The sequence below is a fragment of the Sprattus sprattus genome (genome assembly GCF_963457725.1).
Source record: "Sprattus sprattus genome assembly, chromosome: 12".
Classification (NCBI taxonomy): domain Eukaryota; kingdom Metazoa; phylum Chordata; class Actinopteri; order Clupeiformes; family Clupeidae; genus Sprattus; species Sprattus sprattus.
Genome location: NC_137910.1, coordinates 21,187,669 through 21,211,494, shown reverse-complemented (window position 1 = coordinate 21,211,494; position 23,826 = coordinate 21,187,669). Strand labels below are relative to the sequence as shown.

General features: G+C 46.4%; 2 protein-coding genes across 3 annotated transcripts in view; one reads left to right on the top strand and one right to left on the bottom strand.

The window, feature by feature from the left end:
- The window catches only part of LOC308373796 (protein jagged-1b-like), a gene marked incomplete at its 5' end in the record, with an annotated part of 29,222 nt that extends 11,537 nt beyond the window's left edge, over nt 1-17,685 (top strand). For both annotated transcript variants that reach the window (XM_080849431.1, XM_080849432.1), the window contains 21 exons: nt 2,545-2,675; nt 2,821-2,940; nt 4,421-4,534; nt 4,829-4,942; nt 5,085-5,198; nt 5,563-5,609; nt 6,427-6,600; nt 6,984-7,134; nt 8,233-8,397; nt 8,794-8,907; nt 9,048-9,161; nt 9,384-9,497; nt 10,169-10,285; nt 11,066-11,093; nt 11,601-11,686; nt 12,533-12,646; nt 12,816-12,925; nt 13,506-13,745; nt 14,649-14,780; nt 16,276-16,420; nt 17,189-17,685. In XM_080849431.1, the coding sequence (XP_080705557.1) occupies nt 2,545-2,675; nt 2,821-2,940; nt 4,421-4,534; nt 4,829-4,942; nt 5,085-5,198; nt 5,563-5,609; nt 6,427-6,600; nt 6,984-7,134; nt 8,233-8,397; nt 8,794-8,907; nt 9,048-9,161; nt 9,384-9,497; nt 10,169-10,285; nt 11,066-11,093; nt 11,601-11,686; nt 12,533-12,646; nt 12,816-12,925; nt 13,506-13,745; nt 14,649-14,780; nt 16,276-16,420; nt 17,189-17,646 (2,902 nt within the window). In that variant the 3' untranslated portion in view covers nt 17,647-17,685. The remainder of the gene's footprint in view (nt 1-2,544; nt 2,676-2,820; nt 2,941-4,420; nt 4,535-4,828; nt 4,943-5,084; nt 5,199-5,562; nt 5,610-6,426; nt 6,601-6,983; nt 7,135-8,232; nt 8,398-8,793; nt 8,908-9,047; nt 9,162-9,383; nt 9,498-10,168; nt 10,286-11,065; nt 11,094-11,600; nt 11,687-12,532; nt 12,647-12,815; nt 12,926-13,505; nt 13,746-14,648; nt 14,781-16,275; nt 16,421-17,188) is intronic.
- Nucleotides 17,686-22,547: 4,862 nt separating this feature from the next.
- The window catches only part of slx4ip (SLX4 interacting protein), a gene marked incomplete at both ends in the record, with an annotated part of 32,298 nt that continues 31,019 nt past the window's right edge, over nt 22,548-23,826 (bottom strand). Inside the window, 2 exons of the mRNA XM_080849146.1 lie at nt 22,548-23,394; nt 23,526-23,632. Of these exons, the coding sequence (XP_080705272.1) occupies nt 22,548-23,394; nt 23,526-23,632 (954 nt within the window). The remainder of the gene's footprint in view (nt 23,395-23,525; nt 23,633-23,826) is intronic.

Sequence of the window (23,826 nt, the reverse complement as noted above, 5' to 3'; positions counted from 1 at the left end):
AGTTTCAAATGTTTTTACTTCTTGCACAGCGGTGTCAGGACATGGTTGCACATCTTTATACCTGTGTTCATGTGCTCATGTGTTCAGAGCTTTTACTGGATTTTGTTAGATTGTTGGCAGTACACCCTGCATAGTTTATCAGTGGATCAGCTCTTCGGTTGGCCCCCTAATGAATGGCTTGTTTTGTTAATGGTTTATGAGTTTTGCCTCGGGGGAAGCCGGTTGGACATGAACATCAGAACAAGTTAGCACACCGAGGGGGATGGCGTGAAAGTCAACACATTCACTTTTATTGTTTAAATGCCATCATCTGACTTGGTCATTTGCCTGATGGTTTTTCTGCACAAGATTTACAGTTTGTAGTCCATAATATAAATATTGTCTCTAAGCTATGCTGTTGCTATTGTCTACTGGGCGTCAGTTGGTACCTCTGCTTATGTTATTATGACTCGGATGAGTTTCACTGATTTACTTTCGCAAGTGTGATTTTAATCAAATTCACTTGCTAAGGCGGTTCAGTGAAGCAGAGTGCAAACAGGAAGGAGCCAATGTTATCTGTAATTAATCACCTCTGTTATCAGTCACTTAGGCTAAGGTAAATGCGCCTAGAGCCTTTTGCCTCACCTTTTTGTACAGAGGCCAACACTGATACTGAGCAAATAAAATAAATAAAGCCTTTAACCCTCAGTCGGGAACAAACTTAAGGTTGGTATCGTTCCTTAGAACAACGCCTTGGGCTTCATATTGGAGTTTTGGTGTAATGTTTTTTTTGTTTCTCGTTTGTTTGGTTCTTGCTGGGAAAAAGGGCTCATTTGCATGACTGGGTATTCCTCAGCAAAAGGCAGTCCTCCATCCAGAGCCAAGGCATTTCTTTATGTGCTTCCTTGGAAAGTCGCTTCACACAGACATGCCCAGAAAGACCATGTGATCTCCAGTCATTATGGTTCAGTCCTTAACGTGTAAAGAGTTTTTATCATACATCACAAAAACCCTGAGGTTCCAGTAAATGTGCACTTGCTACTGCAAAGTTCCCGTTTACAACTTCACAGTGTGGGTTACCAGAAGAAGGCCTGAAAAAAGCCTGTATTTTTCCTGAGAACCACCAGCTCCATTGTGTCTGTCTATGCCCACAAAGAGGGCAGCAGCAACATGTAAAACCAAACACATTTTCCAGAGAGAGAAGGAGAATTGTCTACCTCTGTGCTAAGCCCCTTAATAATGCTTATCTTCTCCTACCCTCAGTGTGTCTCCGGGATCACATTAAGAAGTAGGGTCGGAAGTGATCCCGTTGGAGGTTGTCTGTTTTTCTCAGGGAGAGATGCTTTACTGGTCCACTTTTTGTTTTGTTTTTGCGAATAGCCTGTTTAATCACAGAGTGGGGTTTACTTTACCACCACGTTTATTTTTACAGCTGAGCTGCTGCCCGGGGCTAATTGTTTTCTTTCTTTTTCCCAGAGGGCCGTCTGTTTTCTCCTTGTCGCATTGGCTCTCGAGACGGGGCTCGCTATCTCACCAGGCTTCTTTAAAGGAGCCCCAGTTATCGCTGGAGGTCGGAGATATGCTGCTTTAATTACGGGGCCGGCCTTAAAGGAGACGCACCCCAGCACTGGGGATTCGGAGGCGCTGCTTAATTACGGCCTGTGAGATTCTCCGCGGTCAGAGCGCTCTCTGCACTATGCCTGGGGTAGAGAGTGGGGAAGGGAGGGAAGAGAGGGAGAGTGGGGAAGGGAGGAGGGAGGGGGAGGGTACGTGGGAAAACATGGAACGGGGAGGCCTGCCGGAACACTGAAACCTTTGAAACGGCGTGGCCAAAAGGGACGATGCAGTCAGCAAACTGAGAACACCCCCTCATCTGTCCGCACTGTCCCCATGCCAAGCCGCCGTTACAGTGTTGAAACACACAGTGTCTTGCCACAGGCTAATGTTAGCTCTGAGAAAAGGTCCCTGCGGAGCCCTAAGTTGGTCGCTTTTTTTCCCTCTTTTGTTTTTCATGGTCGAGCATTAAATAGTTTGGGTTGAATAGAGTTGTTGGCTTTTTAAAAAACTTTCTTCGGTGAAGTCCCAGCAGCATAAAAAATGCTATTGTCTGCTGAGAGCCGAATGAAAAAAGGGCTCACAGAGGGTCTGATATCGTTTGGAAATTATACTGCATGTCTTGTGGTTTTAAATTCAGTAGCCTTTGGCAAGTGAATCAGGGACACATCATTTCCTCTGCTTACTGGTGTGGCAAAGTTTATTGATGTGATCCCTCCCATCTTCGTTGCTTTAAAATGTTTTTTTTTGTATTCCACCCCTGGTGTCAAATGGATAAATCTGATCCCTTGTCTCAAGGGGAGGGAGAAATAAAGTGTATGCACATTGCACAGGAGTAGGTGTGCCCTTCCCTGCAGGTGTTGTCAGCACTGTATGGAGTCTTAAAGTTTGGTTTATGGGATGGATTACCATGGTGTATGTATGGAGTCTGTACTCGTAGAACTCAAACTAATTGGCATCTGTCTTTATGCGTATGTGTTTAAGTGTGTTGTTCTTGTGATGTTTTCACAGGTGTCTGTATGGCTGGCAAGGACTATACTGTGACAAGTGCATCCCTCACCCAGGATGTCAGCATGGGACTTGCATAGAGCCGTGGCAGTGCCTGTGTGACACCAACTGGGGTGGCCAGCTCTGTGACAAAGGTACACATCTGGCTTACCTCTCTTATGATATCACTGTTCCAGAGTCTGGTGGTAGATGATATTTGGTAACCACTACGTTTTATGTCTGACAACCCTGTTTCCTTTACCCCCTCACCCCCCACCCCCCACCCCCTTCCCTTCATAGACCTGAACACCTGTGCAACCAGGCAGCCATGCCACAATGGAGGGACCTGCAGCAATACAGGGCCTGACAAGTACCATTGCTCGTGCCCTGAAGGCTACTCGGGAATCAATTGCGAAAGAGGTATGACAAGCACTCATGTCCTCACCTAATGGCACACTCAAGCTCTCACTGTGACACACAAACACACACATGGTGTACTCTTGTCCTGTGTCTGAATAAGGCACTCAATTCACAGTTGCCAGTAACAATGTAGCAGACAATTGAAACCAGCGAGTGAGGTCAACTGCAGGACTATTGTAGAATCGGAGGGACATCTCAAGGTATTGCTCTATCAGCTGCTAGGTTAATGCGAATGTTCTTACACGACCCTAAGTAATGACTTACCCATGACTGACATGACGTTATATTATGTGGAACTCTTCACCATGCTGCTGTTGCATTCATGGTAAGGCTCCCGCTCGGGCTAGTGGATTCGGATCTTAAAGCTGTATCGTTTATTTGGCCTTAAGCTCACAACTCAACAGCCCTTTCCACTCTGAAAGGAAAGAGAATCCAATGCTGTGTGTGTGGAAGTGTGGAGGCTCTTTCAGTCAGACAGTATTAGTCAAACACGAGAGGTGTCACAAGTGCTCTCGTCTTAACAAGGTTGTTGAGGTCCGTGGGCTGTTCTGTTGTCGAGTTCCACTTGAGTCAGCCCCTCTGCTTTTAGTGGGAGCGTGGCAGAGATGGGCTGTATTTAGAGTCATATGAGAAGCGTAGAGCCTCTTGGCACGCTTCCCTGAGCTGTCGGCTCCATCTCCCACTGCTCTCAGGTCAGTTAATTCCCTGTTTTGATCCATTCCAAACCGTGGCTCTTCACTGTTTTGACAGTGAAGTACCAAGGTGGTCAGATGGACATAATGGGTGAGATTCTGAGGGAAATGGAGTGTCACAGTGGGGCTTTGGATTCAGCCACAACCACCCCCCACTCCCCCTGTCAGCACTCCAAGCTGCAGGTGATGACAGCCCCATGTGGACAGGTCAAGAACTTGCCTTCCGACCCCCTGGAGAAAAGGAGGTGTGACGACCTAGAGGTGAGGGTCAGGTGGGAGGCTTAGTGAAAACATCCCCCCCCCCCCCCCTCCTCTCAGCGACCCCCCCCCCCCCCCCCACAGGGTCATGTTAAGCCAACTGTAGAGACCCTCTCCCACCCCCCCAGTTGGTCATTCATTTTATTTGTAAAAGACTCATTCATCCTTAACCATGATGATGAAAAAGGAGGGGGAGTGCAGACAGTTATCCCCCCCCCCCCCCCCCCCCTTCCAGCTCCTGCCACCTCCCTGTAGCAGAAGGGCGGGCAGTCAGATGGATGTCACGCTGTATTGGTTGGCTCAACCTGGCATGAAAGATAGTTTCCTGGCCCCGCGGGCCACTGCCCAGGGAGAGGGAGAGAGAATGTGGGAGAGTCTGAGGCTGGTGCAGATGAGCACACAAAGCAGTGGACGGGAGGGCAGGAGGGCCGGGGGCAACAAGGGGAAAGAAGGGGCATCAAGGGTTATGACTGAAGGTAATAAGAGACCACCTGTCCATGTGTTGAACCAAGCGTCCTGTGTCCCCACAGCAGAGCATGCCTGCCTCTCCAATCCCTGTGGCAATGGAGGAAGCTGTGTGGAGAACAGCCAGGGATACGAATGCCAATGTGCGCCTGGATGGACAGGACCGTCCTGCACCATCAGTATGTACAGACACAGACACAGACACAGACACAGACAGACACAGACACAGACACAGACACAGACACAGACACAGACACAGACACAGACACAGACACAGACACAGACACAGACACAGACACAGACACAGACACAGACACAGACACAGACACAGACACAGACACAGACACAGACACAGACACAGACACAGACACAGACACAGACACAGACACAGACACAGACACAGACACAGACACAGACACCACTGTATTGCACATACGTTTTAGAATGACCAACCCCAACCTTCCTGTCTTTAGATATCGATGAGTGCACTCCCAACCCATGCAGTCATGGTGGCACCTGCCAAGACCAAGTCAATGGGTTCAAGTGTGTGTGTCCGGCTCAGTGGACTGGCAAAGTCTGTCTCATAGGTGAGTCTGGTCAGACACTTCATTTAGCAATTTAGCATGTGTACTGAGAAGGGAGATGTTTCCAGTACGAGCCCTTTTTCCCCCAGAGTGTGTTCACAGTGTTTCTCTGTTTCATTTGGTGGTAATTGTTTTTTCTCTACAGACGCTAACGAATGCGAGGACCGGCCCTGCAAGAATGCCAAGTCCTGCCGCAACCTGATCGGAAGCTACTTCTGCGAGTGTCTGCCCGGCTGGACTGGTCAGAACTGCGACATTAGTGAGTTCACGTCTGTCACAGCAGCGTTGGCTTCCCTTGCCCGCTCGCTCGCTCTCACCCCATTAACGCGCTTAACACCTCCAGGCAGCACTGGGTCAGGGGCGCAGAGCTCTGCCCCGTCAATACACACACACACACACACACACACACACACACACACAGCCCTTCCAAACTTATCTGGCCTCTTGAAGGGTGAGGAGGGTGGGGCTGAGGAGATTTATTTTCTGATGGCACTAGAGGATGTTACTCTGATTCAGCTGGCTAGTTTTGCTGTTGTACCCCTTTCCAGAGGTGTCAAATGATGAGTGGATGTGAAATGTGTCCTCATGGTGTGTGTGTGTGTGTGTGTGTGTTTGTTTTACAGATATTAATGACTGCCATGGCCAATGCCAGAATGGAGGGACTTGCAGGGTATGTGTTCCACTCTCTTCTTCTTGTTCTCCTTTTCTTTCCCCCCCTCTCCCTGCTCTCTCTCTCTAGTCCTCAGTGGCGTGTTGATGTTTGTGTGTTTGTGGTTGATTTAGATTTTCACCTCCCCTCACTGCCGTAATGAACTCATTTACTACCACCATTTAAAAATAGCTGTGGCACGGCAGCTGAGGACTGCGCACGCACGCACACAGACACACAGACACACACACACACACACACACACACACACACACACACACAGACACACAGGCACAATGAGGTGCCTCTGGCTGGCATGGATTTGAAAGGAAGGGGGGAAAAAGAAGGGCCCGAGACCCAAGGCCGCCCAAGTCCGGAGGATTCAGTTACCATAAACATCATTGTTGGGCATCCATGCCAGGAAAATGTGTCAGTGATTAGGGCGCCTTTACAGTGTCCACTCCCACACTTCGTTTTTGTTTTTCCTTACTTTGCTGACTTTTCCAAGACCTGCATTCCTCACATCATAGTTAGTATCCTCCTCTCTTGTAGTATTTGTCTACACATGTTGTTGTTGGCTTACTTGTTTTCATAGACCAGCCTCTGTGGTTTTTATCGTCTGTCTTTAAGAGAGGAACTAGTTGTTGCCTTAAAAGTGCAGGATCCCTTCGTTTGGATTTACACTCATGGCAGGAGTCTGGTTTCCACATCCTTGTTGTGTACATCCAAGTCTATAAACAGGCAGAGTCTGCCTGGTCAGCTCCCTGCTGTGGAAGGCATAGCTGACTTTTTCTGTCTTTGTCTCACTCTTCCTTTCTTTCTTTTCTCTCCTTGTCAGGACCTGGTCAATGGCTACCGCTGTGCTTGTCCTTCGGGCTACATGGGGGAGCACTGTGAGAAGGACATCGACGAGTGCACCAACAGCCCCTGTCTGAATGGCGGCCGCTGCCAGGACGAGGCCAATGGCTTCCAGTGCCTGTGCCTGGCTGGTTTCTCAGGTAACCTGTGTCAGGTGAGCAACATTCAAATGCATCGCCCACCCCACCCCATCCCCCCACCCCCCCCCCCCCCCCCATCCCTCTTCATCCTTTTCATAAAGGTTCTATGTAATCCTTGTTGGCAAAGATGTCCTAATCCTTTCTCGAGCCTTTTTCTCACTCTTGCGCTCCTGGCTGCTTTCTGAAAGATCTGCCTTTTATTTGTTTTCCTTCTTCGGGGCGTTTAGTGCGGCGTTTCCCGTTTCCTGGCAGGTCCTGTAGGGAGGATGCTGTGGGCTGCGTTGCCTTTTCTAAGCCTCCAAAAATGTTGGATATCACTTTCCTCCATCACTTGCTGATATTTTTATTTATTTATCTTGTACCCCATTCCACCCCCCTCCCCTTGCCCCATTTCCAGCTGGACGTCGATTACTGCGAGCCCAATCCGTGTCAGAACGGATCGCCGTGTTTCAACCTGGCCTCCGACTACTTCTGCAAGTGCAATGACGACTACGAGGGCAAGAACTGCTCCCACCTGAAGGACCACTGCCGCACCACAGCTTGCCAGGGTAAGATCTCCATCTCTTTTTCTCTTTCTCTTCTCCTGCTTTTTTTTAGTTCTTCCCCTTCACTTACACCTTTTCTCCTTCCCTCCCATTCTCACCCTCTCAGGACATGGCTTTTGTCATCCCTATCTCAATCTCATTCTTTCTTTTCTCTCTCTCCCTCAGCCCAGCTTTCATTCTTTCTTTCTCTCTCTCTCTCGCTCTCTGTGTCCGTCCCTCCCTCTCTGTAAAGTGATCTCCTTGTAGCAGGCCATTGTGTAGTTGCTGAGTAAGGCTAGCTTAGTGGAGACTGTGTGTTTCCCCAGGGAGACATCAGTGAAAAGGAGGGCTCAGATTCGCTTTCATGAGGCTTTCAGGCTTTTGTTGCCAGGATGGGCTTTTTGACAGTAACCCCTCTGGACAGCCACCCCCACACCCCCCATCCCCCACTCCCACTTCCTCCCTCCTCCTCCTGCCCCTGCTCTCCTGAAAACCTGGCAAACTATTCACAGCTCTGTGTGTGTTCTTGGTTTGGTAATGACTTGGTGGGATTCCCTGTTTTTGGTGTGTATCTCTGTGTGGGTGTGTGTTTGTGTGTGCGTATGTGCGTGTGTGAATGTGATCTTGTGAGAGATTATGTGCATGACTGTATGTGTGTGTCAATGTGTATACAGGTGTGTGTGTGTGTTAGAGAGAGAGAGAGAAAGAGAGAGAGGAGGGTTAGACCAACCGCAGCGCTCGATAAGTTCAGCAGTGTTTCACTCCACTTGGCAGTGGCTGAGAACTAGAACTTTTGGAGTCATGTCACCCGTTCTGCACTTTCCAAGAAAACACGGGATGGATTTCAACAGCAAAACCATCCTGAAAAGATCAGTGCAAATTGCCCAGGAAGCCGTAACTGCATCAAAAAAGCATCATCTGCTTCGGGTCTTTCTTTTGAGGATTATTGTGGTCTCTCCATCACAGAACATTAGGGGAACAATAACAAACACAGACTGGCAAACTGACTCTGTTAATCTCAAGAGGCTTAGGGTCTGTGTTTGCGTTTGTCTGTGTTTGTTTGAGATGCGTCTCTCTGTATGACTGAAGATCACATCGGCCCTGTGCTTCTCTCCCACGCAGTGATCGACAGCTGCACGGTGGCGGTGACGTCAAACAGCACCCCTGAGGGTGTGCGCTACATCTCGTCAAACGTCTGCGGGCCCCACGGGCGATGCCGGAGCCAGGCCGGGGGACAGTTCTCTTGCGAGTGCCAAGAGGGCTTCAGGGGCACATACTGTCACGAGAGTAAGACAAACTACACTACTTATAGAATGGGCAAGGGAAGTGGTGTGTTGACTGCCAGTCTTTCACTGTAGGGACATTTGACAGTTTAACTTTGGGAGTATTTGTGGGGATATTTGTCGGTTTAACTGTAGGGGCATTTGACAGTTTAACTTTGGGAGTATTTGTGGGGATATTTGTCGGTTTAACTGTAGGGGTATTTGACTTTGACCCCCAAAAAGTGAAATGGCTTGTCAGTGAAAGGGGGTAATAGGCTTGGGAATATCTCACATTGCAGTGGTTCATAAAATGGGCATGTTAACAGCACTGCCCTATCCAACACAATACATGGCACACATTATCTAAATGTTTGCACAGCTTGTCTAATACTCACCCCCATCTCTCTTCTCTTTCTGCCAGACATTAATGACTGCGAAAGCAACCCGTGTGAAAACGGTGGGACGTGTATTGACAAAGTCAGCGTGTACCAGTGTATCTGTGCCGACGGCTGGGAAGGGGACCACTGTGAGATCAGTGAGTTGGATTTCCTCACTCACGCTTTGTGCTTGGATTTCACAGGATATGCTTGGTTTACAATACAGATCGGTGCATGTTCACTTGGTTCTGAAAGTACTCTTACATGCTTTTTCCAACCTCTGTTCCTTGCGCTGTAGATATTGATGACTGCCGCATGAGTCCTTGCCTCAATAAAGGGACGTGTCAAGACCTGGTTAACGACTTCTACTGCGAATGCAGAAATGGCTGGAAGGGAAAAACCTGCCACTCCCGTAAGAAAGCTCTCCTTCCCTCTCTCACCACCCAATGTTCTTCGGCCTCTTTGCTCCTGTGTGTGTGTGTGTGTGTGTGCGTGTGTGTGTGCGTGTGTGTGCGCGTGTGTGTGTGTGTGCGTGTGCGTGTGCGTGTGCGTGTGCGTGTGCGTGTGCGTGTGCGTGTGCGTTTACGGAGACATATGAAGTTATGCCATTTTGACTGTTGTACCATCACTGCAGGTGAGAGCCAGTGCGATGAGGCCACCTGCAACAATGGGGGAACATGCCTGGACGAGGGGGATAACTTTACATGCAAGTGCTCCCCAGGCTGGGAGGGGGCCACGTGCAACATTGGTGAGTTTTGCAACCTTGCCTCAAAGGTCAACGCAACCACACTTTTGTTGCATAGTTAAAACATGCACATGCCTAAGAGGGGTTTTTAGGAAGGGACCTAAGCATTGCTTCGAGGGCATTCCTGGAAGTTCACAATAACAAAGTTTTTAAAAAGTTTTGACATGTTTAGGGCGGCTTTCACTGCATTATCTGAAAGAATGCCGCTGTGAGAGCAAGGTGTTCGATGGCAGATTCTCAACACCTGTCTGTCATTTGAAACTCTAGTTGGGGGAAGTATAGTTCTCCAGGTACAGTCTGCAGAGATCCCCACTGCATTTTTATCTCCCCTCTCCATCAACACTCCTCCCCTTACCTTTTCATCATAGCCAGCGAGTCCTGACACTAATCTGCCCAAAAAGCCTGATCAGACAGATTATCCCCGCCAAAGTTCAGGGTGTTCGGGACCACTGATTCTCAAAATCCCCCCCCCCCCACCACCACCCCACACACACACACACACACACACACATATACACCCATTCTCTTGTAATTAATCTTCAGCTGCTGTTATTGAGAACTTCTTATAATGTTGCAAGTGGAGTTTTTGGGTCAATGTTCTCATGATCTGAATTTGTATTCCACGCCCACGCCCATGCCTCCCTCCCTCCCTCCCTTCTCTCTTTCCTCTGCAGCGAAGAACAGCAGCTGCCTGCCCAACCCCTGTGAGAACGGAGGGACGTGCGTGGTGAGCGGCGACTCCTTCACCTGCGTCTGCAAGGAGGGCTGGGAGGGCTCCACTTGCACTGAGAGTGAGTCACACCACACACCACACACACCACACACACACACACACACACACAGACACACACCTGAAAGTAAAGGTGAAAGCATTTCTGAGATGGTGACTGGCCACACTCCCACAGGGAAATGGAGGCTGAGGGATTAACGTGGCTGGGCTGAGTGGAGCGTAGGGGGAAGAAAGACCAGCTGAGACTAACTTAGACAGGCAGAGATGGCCGAGTAACCTTTATTACTTCAGCCGAAAGTTCCTCTGTTTTTTTTTCCTCCTTTTCTTTTTTTTCTCCCTTACTATTTGTCTTGCATGCCCTCTGTCCCTCCCTTCATCTCTCCTCTCTCTCATGCCGGCTGGACACTGTAGACTGCTGCTGGTCATGTGAGAGAGAGATAGACAGCGAGAGAGGGGGAAAAAAGTTTTAAATGAGGAAAGTGGAGACAGATGTTCTCCCCCCCCCCCCCCCCCCTTCCACTGCACCACTTCGTGTCACCCCTCCCCTCCGGTCTCCTTTCCCCGGCCTTTCTTGGGCGTCCTAGTGTGCATGAACCGGGGCAAATATGGATTCCCAAACATTTCTAAAGGGGAAGAGGGAGGAGAGATGGAGGTAAAAAACATGAAACCCATTCCAGAAGCAGAGAAAAAGTGCAGTATCGGTTCACGACGAGGAATAATCATCCATTCATTCAACACAGGCACAGACATGTTCTCTGTTGTGATCTGTCATCTCTAGTCATAAGCGTGTGAATTAAAACAAATTCACTCTCTCTTTTTTTTTTCTCTCTCTCTCTCTCAGATACCAACGACTGCAATCCACACCCATGGTGAGTCCAGGCAAAACATTTCCTAGAGCATTTAGCTCCTGTAAACACAGGGCTACAGCTGCGCACTGTTTTCTCACAGTCAGTGCAGCAATGCTGGGAAACAGTCCCTCCCTTCCCACTGTCATTCCAAGGGTGCATTCAGCTCAGTCTCTATTGTACACTCATGACTTACAGTTCAACTGCTCTTAAGCCGTTAGGCCTTTCAGTTCACAGCTCACGGCTGCATGTTATACATCCTTTAACTTGGTAAACATAATGGTAGTGTTACTTATAGAAAGGGGGGGGGGGGGGGGGAATTCCACGGAAAAGTAGAATGTTTGACACATTAATATGACTCATAGTCTTGGACTCTTGTGGTTAGGTGTAGCATGTTCAATTGAGTTCTCTTCAAATCCATCAGGAGGATTACTCTCACTGTATTTTGACTTTGGCTGTGTGTGTGAGTGTGTCTTCGGGGCGGGTGCTGCTGAACTGGGACTGACCCGGTTATCCTTCTCCCTTTTTCAGCTATAACAGTGGAACATGTGTGGATGGAGACAACTGGTACCGCTGTGAGTGTGCTCCGGGCTTCGCTGGCCCAGACTGTCGTATAAGTAAGTCCCAGCCTTCCCCTCTCAGCTCGGGTCACTGTCCACTCTCCTGACTCATCCCCCCTCCCCCTGTACCCTTTGGCGAATGGTTCAGTGATCCTCTCAGATCAGCTGCTCAGCCATGTCGGATCCCTCCTTTATCCCAGTGCTGGATGACATTCACTTATGAAGGCAGCTCTAGCAGGGACAAGGGAACAGCCATAGGGGAATGCAAATGAAAGGTCTAGCCGTCCAATTAGCCATGCTCTGGGCTGGCCGCCAAACCCCCAGTGCTACCATGCTCTGCCTTTCCACGGGCCACATGTCCTCAGCCCCTGGTGGGGGGCAGAGGGAACACAGGCTTGCAAGACGAACAATGACTTGTCTGCAGCCCCCAGGCAATCATTCATGTTCCCATTTAAAGGCTCATCAGTGGGTATATGGCTTTTTATGAATACCCCTTTTTAACAGGCACTCTGTGGCTGAGTTTGTGACCTTTTTGAATAGTGTGATTTAGTCATAAATAATACGCATTAGGAGTCTGTTTAAATGGTACGTTTCATTTTGCTTCCCACGACTGCTTACATCACGCTGCATGGCTGGATTGGGAGTGTCAGACTTGTTTAGCTAGTTCACTAGTCTTTAATTAATTTCCAAGTGTCTTAACCACCTAACAATCATTGTCTATGCTGGGAAAAAAGAATATGTCAACAGGAATTTTTCACTTCAGGAATTTTTCAGAACTTCTTAGTAACTGGTTGAAATTTGCTCTTGGCTCTGACTCCATTGAAAGATAATGGAGATTGATTGTGGGTGAAGATTGCTTAGTAAGGTGTGTCCATACTCATGCCCTTGACGCCTCTCTTTCAGACATAAACGAGTGCCAGTCTTCCCCCTGTGCCCCTGGCTCCACCTGTGTAGACGAGATCAATGGCTACCGCTGCATGTGCCCACCTGGACGCACTGGCCAGCAGTGTCAGGAAGGTAGGAATCATATCCTCTGTGATAATACATTACTGTCTGCAGGGGAATAATGGGTTTGATAAATCAATGTTTTTTTGGGGGGGTTCTGATGTGAGGTGTATGTGTCTGTTTCTGCTTTCCTTGGACCTGAATTCTGAGGTTAATTCATTCCCATGTTTGTGTGTCTCAGTCACTGGCCAGCCTTGCCTTATCAATGGACATGTGACTGCTGATGGGAGGAAGTGGGAAGATGACTGCAACACCTGTCAGTGCCTAAGTGGGAGAGTCACCTGTACCAGGGTATGTCTCACTTTTACTCATTTTAGTATGATTGCGTCACCCTGACAAAATAGCACCTTTGCTCTTCTTCTTTTGTTAGTTTTATTTTCTCTATTCCACCTTTTTTTTGGCTTCTGCTCCTAGCGCTTTTGAGATATCAACACCACTCCAATGTTGTATGTAAAAAAGTAATGTTTTAGATAACAAAACACTCGTAAACTAGCTAGCACAGCTAGTATCCAGTTCCAGCCAACCGCTAACTCAGCCAATAACAACCTACGATAGGGTACTAACATTAGTTTGTGTCTACATATTTGCTTATGCTTTGCCTTTAACACACTACATCAAAGGTCAGCTATGAACATAAACATGCTCATTCAACAATTTTTTGTTCAAAGCGAACATTAGGTAGTCTGCCCCATGCTTTGTCCAAAAGGGGTTACTAGTGTCATGCCATGATTGTGTAGATTGAAGCATTCACGTCCATATATCTTGCAAAGAGTAATCACGGCACAATCACTCTTTCGAACATGTTCAAATATGTGCATTGTGAAAGGTAGTTGTAAACTGTCTTTTGTCTTGTCTCTTGTCCGTTATGCAGATGTGGTGTGGCCCCAAGTCCTGTCAGATCAGCGCTAAAGGTCGTGGGGGCTGCCCCATGGGCAAGCAGTGCATGCCCATTAAGGAGGACCACTGCTTCATCAAGCCCTGCTCCGGCCTGGGAGAGTGCTGGCCCAACGTCCCTCTGCCGCCACCTTCCAAATGCCATCCCGGCTCTACTTACCAAGACAACAGCTGTGCCAACATCACATTCACATTCAACAAGGACATCATGCCTCCAGTGAGTCATAGCTGCAGACAAAGACAGAGAGAGAGATTGAATTATGGAAGTTTTGGCCACATCCTCCTCCTCCTCCTCCTCCTCCCTCCGTCCCACCGCTCTAATTCAATAGTGCATGCGGAGCAGTGGGCCATGGAAGATCAGGTTCTCTTAAGACCCCGGGATGTGCCTCGTGGGGAAAGTTTTCCAGCCAAGCTCGGCTCTCTCCCCTCCTTGGCCGTATCCGAAGCCTGTGTTTTTCTTTTTGTCCTGGCTCCAGACCCTCATCCCCCAGCTACGGCATTCCTCTGCTAATATCCCGTGACTGCGTCCAGGGGCATACCACACCATAATCCCCCCCAATGCCAATATCCCGTGAGCTTGAGTCCCTTTAAGTGACCATGGGCGACTCGGCACCAGCCAGACGTATTTGACTGCTGGGAGATGAGCGAGGGTGATGGGAGGACAGTGACAAATGTGTGAGGCTGCGGTCCGCCTGTCAATGGGATGTGAACATGGAGTAAGCAGCTCAGGCTTTTTGAGTGTAGTGTGACTGGAGTTGGACAGGGAGAGCCTCCCTCGTCTGTCTGTCTGTCTGTCTTTCATTTGTGTCCCCCATCATCCCCTCCCCGTCTTTAATAACTCAATTGTGTTCCTTTCTTGTTAACTCAAGTCCCATTGCCCATTCCGTGTCTCTGGTGTTTTTCTTGCCCTCTCTCTTACTGCTCTGAAAACACTGCCCCAGAGGACATCTCGTTTAAAGCCCAGTAAATCCCATTTTATTTTTAAACCCAAAGCTTGCCCAAGTGACTGGGTAAAGAGGCAGGAGGAGAAGGTGTGGGTTAAACAAAAAGTTGAAAGGTTATGTTGTAATGTTTTGAATGCTCAGTAAACTAAGTGTGACTCTTTTTGTGCTGTATTCAGGCCCAGAGCATTGAGAAGATTTGCAACGAGCTGAGAAATCTCTACCTTGTGAGGAACCTGTCAGTGGAGCACTCTGTGTGCGTCACCTGTGAGCCGTCGTCTTCGGCGAGCAACGAGATACACGTCAGCATTGTAAGTCCTGTGCATCTATAGCAGGGGTCTTCAACGTTTTTCAGGCCAGGGACCCCCAAACTGATGGCGAGATGAGCAGGGACCCCCTACTATATAAATTGCATAATTTTTTTTTATAATATACTGGGCCTAGTGCCAAATAAACATAGCTACCCTGTTATTGTGTATTCAATATACTAAGCTATTCAAATAATACAAAGGTAAATATAATCATTAACATTTAATTTTTTTAACATTGAATTTAACCTAACATTTTTGAACAACGAATTTAACTTAACATTTTTTAACATTGAATTTAATTTAACATTTAACAACATGAAAGGTACAGGGTGGCCGTGCCACTGCCATTTATAAACATACATCTTGCAAACAACTCTGAGCTAACAATTAATAAAAACGTATTAAAATAATTCACAGACATGTTTTTATTTCATCATACATAAAAAAGGGACAGTGAATCCTCAAGCATCTGTCGATGGCACACATCCTCCCACATTAGTGAGATGTATCTTCTTTTCAATAACTCCTGACTGACACGATCCAACAGATGACGGAGGAGGAGTCTGGCGCATGGAGTTGTGTTGACAACATAGATGTTATAGTGAGATTGACAGGTCAACAAACCAATAACACCGCTAGCAAGTTGTTAAGATTGTAGGTAGTAGCATGCTAACATTAGCTGAGGGCTCACACACATTGCAAATCCTCTCAGACTTATTTTTCAGTTACAATTAACGTTTTTTGACCTTGTACAGTGTCTATTTTCTCTCTTTTTTAAATCTAAGCAAAAAATGTCAAACTAACAATTTATAGGTAGAAACAAGACCAGCTATGGAGTTGGGTGCCATCTTTTTTTTTTATCTTCGCGCTCTTTAGACTTGAGCAGAAACGTGATCTTATTGGCTAGTGCCTGTGCATGAAAGGTGCTGTGAGTGAATTGGTGCCCAGCTTGAGAGAGCTCCTGTGGGTAGCGCAATGTGTCGATTGGACTGAAAGATAACGTCTTCTCGATCAATTTATACGTTCGCTACAATATGTTGGATTAATGTTAATGTAAATTTTAAGGGAATAAATACAATTCTGATTTGGAAGACATTTAAATTTGTGAGAAAAAAATATTATTATTATTATTTTTTTTTTTTAAATATTAAAAAAAAATTATCTTATCAACCAAAGATTTCGCGACCCCCCTGCAGTACCTCCGCGGACCCCCTAGGGGTCGCGGACCCCCTGTTGAAGACCCCTGATCTATAGTATAGAGACATCCAATTATGGGTACTGTAGAGTACCCATCTATGATAATTGTGAAGGCTTCAGGACTTCTTTGCATGGAGTAGACATGCTTTAGTGGCACAATTTGCAGAGTCTATTCTCTCAATAAGACAAGGCTGACAAAGCAGCCAAGTGAGTAGAACAAAACACCAGAGTGAAAAAAAACAGCCACTGGTGCCAAGACATTTCTCCCCTCAATCTCCTCTTTCTCTTCTTTCATAAGTCAACTGATGAGCCCAGAATGGACAGGAGCCCAGTGAAAGAGATCACCGACCGGATCATTGACCTGGTGAGCAAGAGGAACGGCAACAACTCCATCATTGCCGCCATCACGGAAGTCCGAGTGCATCGGAGACACAGCAAAACTGGTGAGAATCCATACAGTGGTCTAACCCTTTGGCAGGTTCTAGGCAGGCACCCACAACTTTGGAAGAACAACAGAGCGCCGAGCCTTTGTTAACGTTCTTCCATGGCCTGAGTGTTTTCAGAAACTCTGGCCCTGGCTTCGTAGACCACCTCCTTCTTCTCTTCAGTCACAGCCAGGTCATTTTCTCTCTTTGCTGAGGCTCACTCTCAGAGGAGCACTACTGCAACCTTATGCAAAGAGAAGTCTTGTCTGGTTCTGCCAGCTGGATGGGGCTTCAATTGGACGCTTGAGTCACCCTCAGTAGTGTCATTTATCAAAATGGCAGCAGTAGACCTCCTGCTACCAGACTGCAAGTCTCCAGCTTGTCACAAAGCAAATTCTTTTTCCTTGTGAGCTAGGTTGAAAAGAGGCATTAGGATCACATCCTCTTAATTATGTTAACTGCAGGGTTTATGCATTCTTAAAGTAATTTCCCTGATTGACTGCCAAATTATAATGCATTCCAAAGTTAATCACACATCTGTCAGAGCAGGCACCAGGGTGCTTTTTTTTATACTTCAGAGCTGATGTCTACAGCGATAACCTTGATCTTAAAACAACAACGCTACTTTTGCCTTTGGGGAAAAAAAGGGCATCTCTGGTTATAGCAGATGTTTGAGCTGTGATAAAATGGAAGAAAACTGCCATTTAAAGTGTTTACTCATAATGGAGTTAAAGCAATGGTCTTTATGGACAATAATTCATCTGAATTAATACGTTTCTTCCTCAGACTACCTGGTCCCTTTGCTCAGCTCCATCTTCATTGTCATCTGGATCCTTGCCTTGGCCTCTGCCTTCCTGTGGTGTATACGCCGCCGTCGGAAACAGAGCAGTCACGGCAACACGGCGGCCTCGGCAGCCACCGAGGACAACACGACCAACAACGTGCGTGAGCAGCTCAACCAGATCAAGAACCCCATTGAGAAGCACGGTGCCCACACTGTGGCCATCAAAGACTATGAGGGCAAGAACTCCATAATCGCCAAAATAAGGACACACAACCCCGAGGGAGAGGAGGAGGACGTGGACAAGCACCTGCAGAAGGCCCGGTTCACAAAGCAACCGGCCTACACGCTGGTGGAGAGAGAGGAGCGCACATCCAATAAAAACCCAAACTGGACTAATAAACAAGACAACAGAGACTTGGAAACAGCACAGAGCTTAAACAGGGTGGACTATATTGTATAGCAGGCAACTGTGTTGTCATGCAAACCAAAACCCTACAAGCCCCACCCACCCAACGCCTCCTTCCACTTCCATGTTCTGGTAACGGGGAGTAGGTGAAGGGTATGTGGGGATGTGTAGTTCATAAACTGTTTCGTCATATTCTTGACTCTAAGGTTATTATTTGCATAGAATCCCTGTGTTAATTTAAGTTTTGACAAGCTGGCTTACACTGGCAATTGATAGTTGCTGTGGTTGGCTGGAATACCAAGTGCTGCATTTCACATATATGCAAAATTAGTTTCAAATACCCTCCTGCCACATTTCAGACATTGAACGGGCAGATATGTGAGTGTATCCTGCCATTATACCCCTGACACAGTGTATTTTGCAACATGTTTGCAAGTGTTACTTTGTATATTTTTTAAAATGTTTTAACTAAAACTAAAAGGACATCAACAAGAGTAGGCGTTACTTGGAAGGGCTCTCTGGTTGGTTCACCTCTAGTTGTGTACTGAAAGTGCCTTTGCAGCTCCACACCACAGCAACCATCAGAAATGAAAATAATAATGAAAAAAAAAAAAACTTTATTATTTATTATTTTTTTTCTTTGGGCGGGTTGGGTCTGTCAGCAGTTGCTGCGATATGAAGAATTTCAAAGTGTCAATTTAGATCATTTTGTGTAGATATGTACATTTTTCAATTAATCACTGTGTATATTTGATTTATTAAATTAATAATCAAGAGCCTTAAAATACCATTCCTTTTTTATTTATATGTACTGTCTAGTTTTGAAGGTTTTGATAGCTTTGTAAGCTTACAGCTTCTTTATTTTTGATGACAACTTTGTTTCGTGTTTCAAAATGCCAAAATAATAAAAGGCCAAATGTTCTGGTCTTTGTTCAAAAAAAAAATGTCAATGTGTATAAGGTCTATCTTTCACATTCATATTGTCAGGAGATTTTTCTTTTTCTTTCTTTTAAAGTATGAAAGGCAAGTGAGGAAAACATAATCAACAGAAAATGGCTGCTTTAGAATTTTTCTTTAACACGGTGGCAAACAGATTGCTTGCCACAAATAAAGACATTATTGCTTTAAGGGAACCACAATCTTCAGTAGCTTCTTAGTTGCCCACTGAAAACCCCACGACAGTCTGCTTTGTGCCTGAAGTAGCGCATGCTTCAGAATGCTACACCATTTCACTTCTGGCTTTAGATTGCATGACATCATAAGCTAGGCATTGAATACTTGAACAGTAAAGGGGCCAATGGGAACACTGTAGAAAACTGCCTTGCTCTTTGGTAGTCTGTTTTTAATTTTTTTTGCTGTGTACATGGACTGTTGTTTATTTTTATAGGCTCTTCATTAAAAAAGACAAACTATCATATTTCATTCATTTGTAAAATCCTTTGAAATCACGGTGACATTTTGTGTCCAACTTTTGACACTAGTGTTAAAACTTCAGAATGTTCTTTTTTTTGAGGTGTTCCTGGCAATATTTTTTGAAAAGTCATATTTATTAAATATTTTGTATGAAAAGAGAATTAAAAGTTGTTCAAAATTTGATTTATTTGTTGTGCACTTTTGGAGTATAAAGCAATCTATCTTTGTGTTTAAACAATAGGCCATTCCCAACGACATTCGTAAATGCAACACGTAGCTTTCACTGATGCCACTTACTATAGTTGCTGTGAGTTAATAGGGTACCATCTGAATGAGTTACTCCATATACCTTCCAAGCAGTTATGAGATTATTGGCAAGACTGTTGGATACACAAACAGATCAAGAGGAACCCAGAGTTTGTGTTTGTAGGCCAGACCATTGACCTTTGACCTTATAGAGGTGGACGACGTGGCTCTGTGCCCTTACATTCTATAGAAATGAAGACGAAATAGCTCCGCCATGTTGTTTAACTTGGAGCCAGCATTTGCGCTGTAGTCTCAAAATCAGGTAGGCCGACACCCAATGACTTAAAAAAAGTAGTCATGTTTGCTTATTAATGTGGTAAACCCATCCCCTTGTCCCTTAATCGAGGTGTAGCGCGTGGCATACTGTCATCATTGAAATTGCAGCAACGATGGAACGTAGTACCCTTATTGGTAATACTCACTGTATGTTGACTAGTTTAATTTATGTTTCAGTTGAAGCAGATCTGGCTAGATTGATCTACACCTACACAATATTCGATAAGCATATTACATAAATGCAATGTTAAGTTTGCAATATTTAAGTTGCAAACCCAGACCTATCTCAGTTGCCTGACAAACTCAACCACAGCTACCAAGTCAATCCCTTCATTCCCAAGTGTATCCACGCCTCCTTATGATACTGTAGATCCCATTTTAACAACTTATTGTGTGAAAATATAAAATGTGCAGATATCAGCACGGGGAAAACTAACTGTTCAAATTAAATGTCATTGGGCCTCATTTATAAAAAGTTGCATGAAAAACATCCTACATTTTCTGAAATGATCATGAGATCCACAGAAAACGAACGAACACACAAAAAACACGTGTACGCCAATCCTTCGGTTATAAATAACAAATGATCATGGAATTGTGCACAACTGAATCTCCGCCCTAAAATGCCCCTATTTAATCTAATTAGCATATTATCAATGCACAAACAGAGCGCATTCTCAATGCACAAACTCTTGGTGACAATGGCAAGCAAGAAAGAAACATGTAAACAGAAGAATCATAGTGAGGCTGACATCGACGTTCTGCTGATGGAAGAGCAGATGCGGGCCAAAATATTGTAAGAAAGCCTGTCTGGTGGCGTAATGACAAAAGCAAAGTAGGTGACATGCAGTAGACACGTCTTCGAAGCACCAGCGGCCGCACCTGCGGCACGAGCAGCCCAAGAAGCCGCATCTGCTGGTCCAGCATCGGGGCCTCCCCTGCCATCGCCACCTTCCCTTCAGCATGCCTTTGTTGCGCTCCACTACCGCCCGCGCACGGCCATGTGCTGTATTGAAGTGGGCTTCCTAGGCTGTCTGAGTGTGCACAATCTGGATGAGAATACATTGGGAACCCTGTTTTACGCAGGAAATCCTCTCACATTTTGCTGTTCCTGGGCACTGTATGGAAATCGAATAAATTGCGGACATATAGAGGGATAATACTGCGAAGAACATTGGGCAAAATTCTGCTTAATAATGATTGGGATATACTCGACTGGTCAATTTCTCCTCAGGACATTCCTGTAGCCAGGAATCCAAGAACAGACAAAACCTGAACCTGAACCTGAACAGGTATGGCCTGGTTGCATCTGGGCACAAAGCTCTAACAGAGCCGTTCTTGGCATGCGGTAACTGCTTATCAGCCATACAACATCCTGTGTCAAAAAGTCTGCGCGAACACGAAAAAACCCTTTCTCTCCATTGCGAAGTTGGCAATATCCTCTAACAATGCCAATGCAGCCATATCTCCTACTGAAAACTAAGATATATATAATACACTTTTTAAAGGCTATAGATTGAGCGAAATGTTTTACACTTGTGAAACAGAATACCTATTAGACGTGAATTTCATTAATGTGTGAATTATTCTCATAGTTTAATTGATTTTATTAAGCGAAACATTAATTTGGATTTTCACCATTAGCCTTAATGGTGATGGTGGTGCTGACGATGATGCTGATGAAACTGCGTGTCGGCGCTCGGAGAGTTCTGAATTCCTGCAGTACTACAGAATTGCCACAAGGAAATGTACTTACGCAAACTAGAACCAGACGTAGAGATACGTCCTTTTCCACGTCTAAAACGTTTCTTATATGTCTGTACTTTGACGTGGATTTGATCAAATCTGTGCGTAAGTACGTTTTATAAATGAGGCTCATTGAAACATTTGGTGATGGGCAGTTACACGTTGTACTGCAGTCCACCATCAGGGGCGCTAGACCTGTGGTTGCTTCACTTGAGAGACAACCTGTCTAGTCATTGGGCCAGACCAATTTGTCACATTTTGGATTACACAAACCAACATCATAAAGATAGGTACACTTAATCAAAGCGTTCATGCCTGATTTGCATCCATGTTGTTAAGCTTACAAAGGGAAAAAAAAAAGGAAAATCGCTTTTGGTATTTCTTTAATACAAAAAGCCAAAAAAGTTGGTTAAAACCTAAAACACTCTTGGGTTCAGCCATCACCCCTTAACAGATAACATGTGGGTCATTTAATTAATTGTAGCCAGATGAGTCCTTGCATGATGCAAGTACAAATGTCTGGCTAACATAGGTGGGGGTTGTTTGCACTGTCATGTGTTAGGAAGAAATAAAAATGGTGTGTCTGACATGCAAGTGGAACGTTGGATCTTAATAACAAGCATGACCGAAACATTTCTTGTGTAATTGTTTGGTAACAACAGAAGATAATCAAAGAATCCTATCCTGATCGCCATGACGGTTCCAAAAAACAGATGAAAACTACTTAAAGGCATTTTCTGTATGCGAAAACACACAGAAATCAATCATAGACCCACGCTAAAGCCTGAAGATTTGATATTTCAGACACATGGAGCCAGGGTGATTTGGGCCAGTTGCCATGGCATCCTCCACGGCTCCTACTTGTCTGAAATTCAAATCTTCAGTGGAAGACTAAATCTTTAGTTCACAATACATGGTTTAATGTCTTGAGTATGTGTGAGTGCCTTGTTATTTATTTGTTTCTCATTTCCTATTGGTTGGAGCCATCTCATGCGGACTCATTTCCAGACATAAGATGTCAGTAATATAACACAGACAGGGAAAGTGTGTGTTACTGATTGTGCATGAGGAGACATTTAGACTGAGTGTGTTTGTGTGTGGGGGGAGAGACTTCGCGGCTGAGAGGGTGCATCAGAGACAGAGCGTAGTGCAAGGACATGCAGCAACATCCATTTTCGCGTGGCGTCAGGCATCTTTACTGCAGCTTGGTTCCCTCAGGACTTTTTGGGCCGCCGTAGTCGGGATGTTCTGGCCGCGCTCTGCCTCCCCTCCTCCTTGGCGGCGGGTCTGGAACTAATAAAGGAGCCAGAGGATTCAGGCTTGACAGATAGGCCTCTCAGACTTGTGGCCAGCCTGCTCGGGTTTGTCTGCTCTGTGTTACTGACGCGGAGGGGGAGTCTCCCGGCCTGTTTTCCATGTGCGGCAAGCTCCGCCCCCAGCGTGAGGCTCTCTCCAGCATGTACCAAAAGAGGAGGAGGAGGGGGTGGACAGGGACAGGGTCCCAGAATGGAGCTCCGCGGTGAGGCTCTCTCAGAGCTGTCAGGCTGCTGCACCTCAGCGGTTGGCTCTGAAGGCCCTCCGAGGCACAGACGCTTTGCATCGCGCGTAAATAGGCCCCCCTGCAAGCGGCTGGGCCTTTTCCTGCTGCTGCTGCAGTTGCTGTTGTTGTTGTTGTTGTTGTTGTTGTTGTCAGCCCCCACGCATGGCTGGGCTTGTGGGCGAGCTCTGGTGGTGCTGCTGCGCTCCTGCTGCTGTGGGTTGGCAGCCACTTCCTGGCTTGTGGTCCCCGAGTGTTCATTCCTGGGTTTGGAGAGGGAGAGAGGCGCCAGAGCTTCACCTTCTCCCCCCTCCAGGCTGGCGCCCCCGGAGCTCGCTGCACCCCCTGGGATCTCACTGAGAGCTCCGTACCCACCAACTTCCTGAGGGCAGAGGGGTGTCAACACACCTCCCTGCTGTGCTTCGGATGATGAATCGGACGGGCCCGGTGCCTCCGGCTCGCCACAGCCTTGGCCCGGTGGGTCAGAGTGACTGGGCTCGGCCTGGGCGCCTGCTTGCTTTGCTCTGTGAAAAACATGGAAAGGAACTGTGAGCAGAGTGAGCGTTGGTGCCGGAGAGTGTTTTTGTCTAAGCTTTTCTTTATTGTCATGTTCCCAGCGCTGGAAAAAGTTTCGGAGCGTCGGATGGTAACTCACATCTTTTGAAGGGCGGTCCTCTTTGTTATTGCTGAGCTGTTTAATGGGTCTAGGGTTTCGCTCCGTCCGGAAAAATACTCCGACCTGCTTTGTCCACCCTGTTCCTCCTCAAAAAAGACAAACAGCATAAAAAAAATCCAGGGTGAGTTTAAAAATATTATGCTTGGCCCCCCTTTGGAAACACTTAGCCTAATGACAAACCTCTGTCACAGTTACAACACACAGCCCACCACTTACATGCAGTTCACATTCAGATCAACTAAAGTAGCATGTTGATACTCGACACACAAAAAAACCCTCT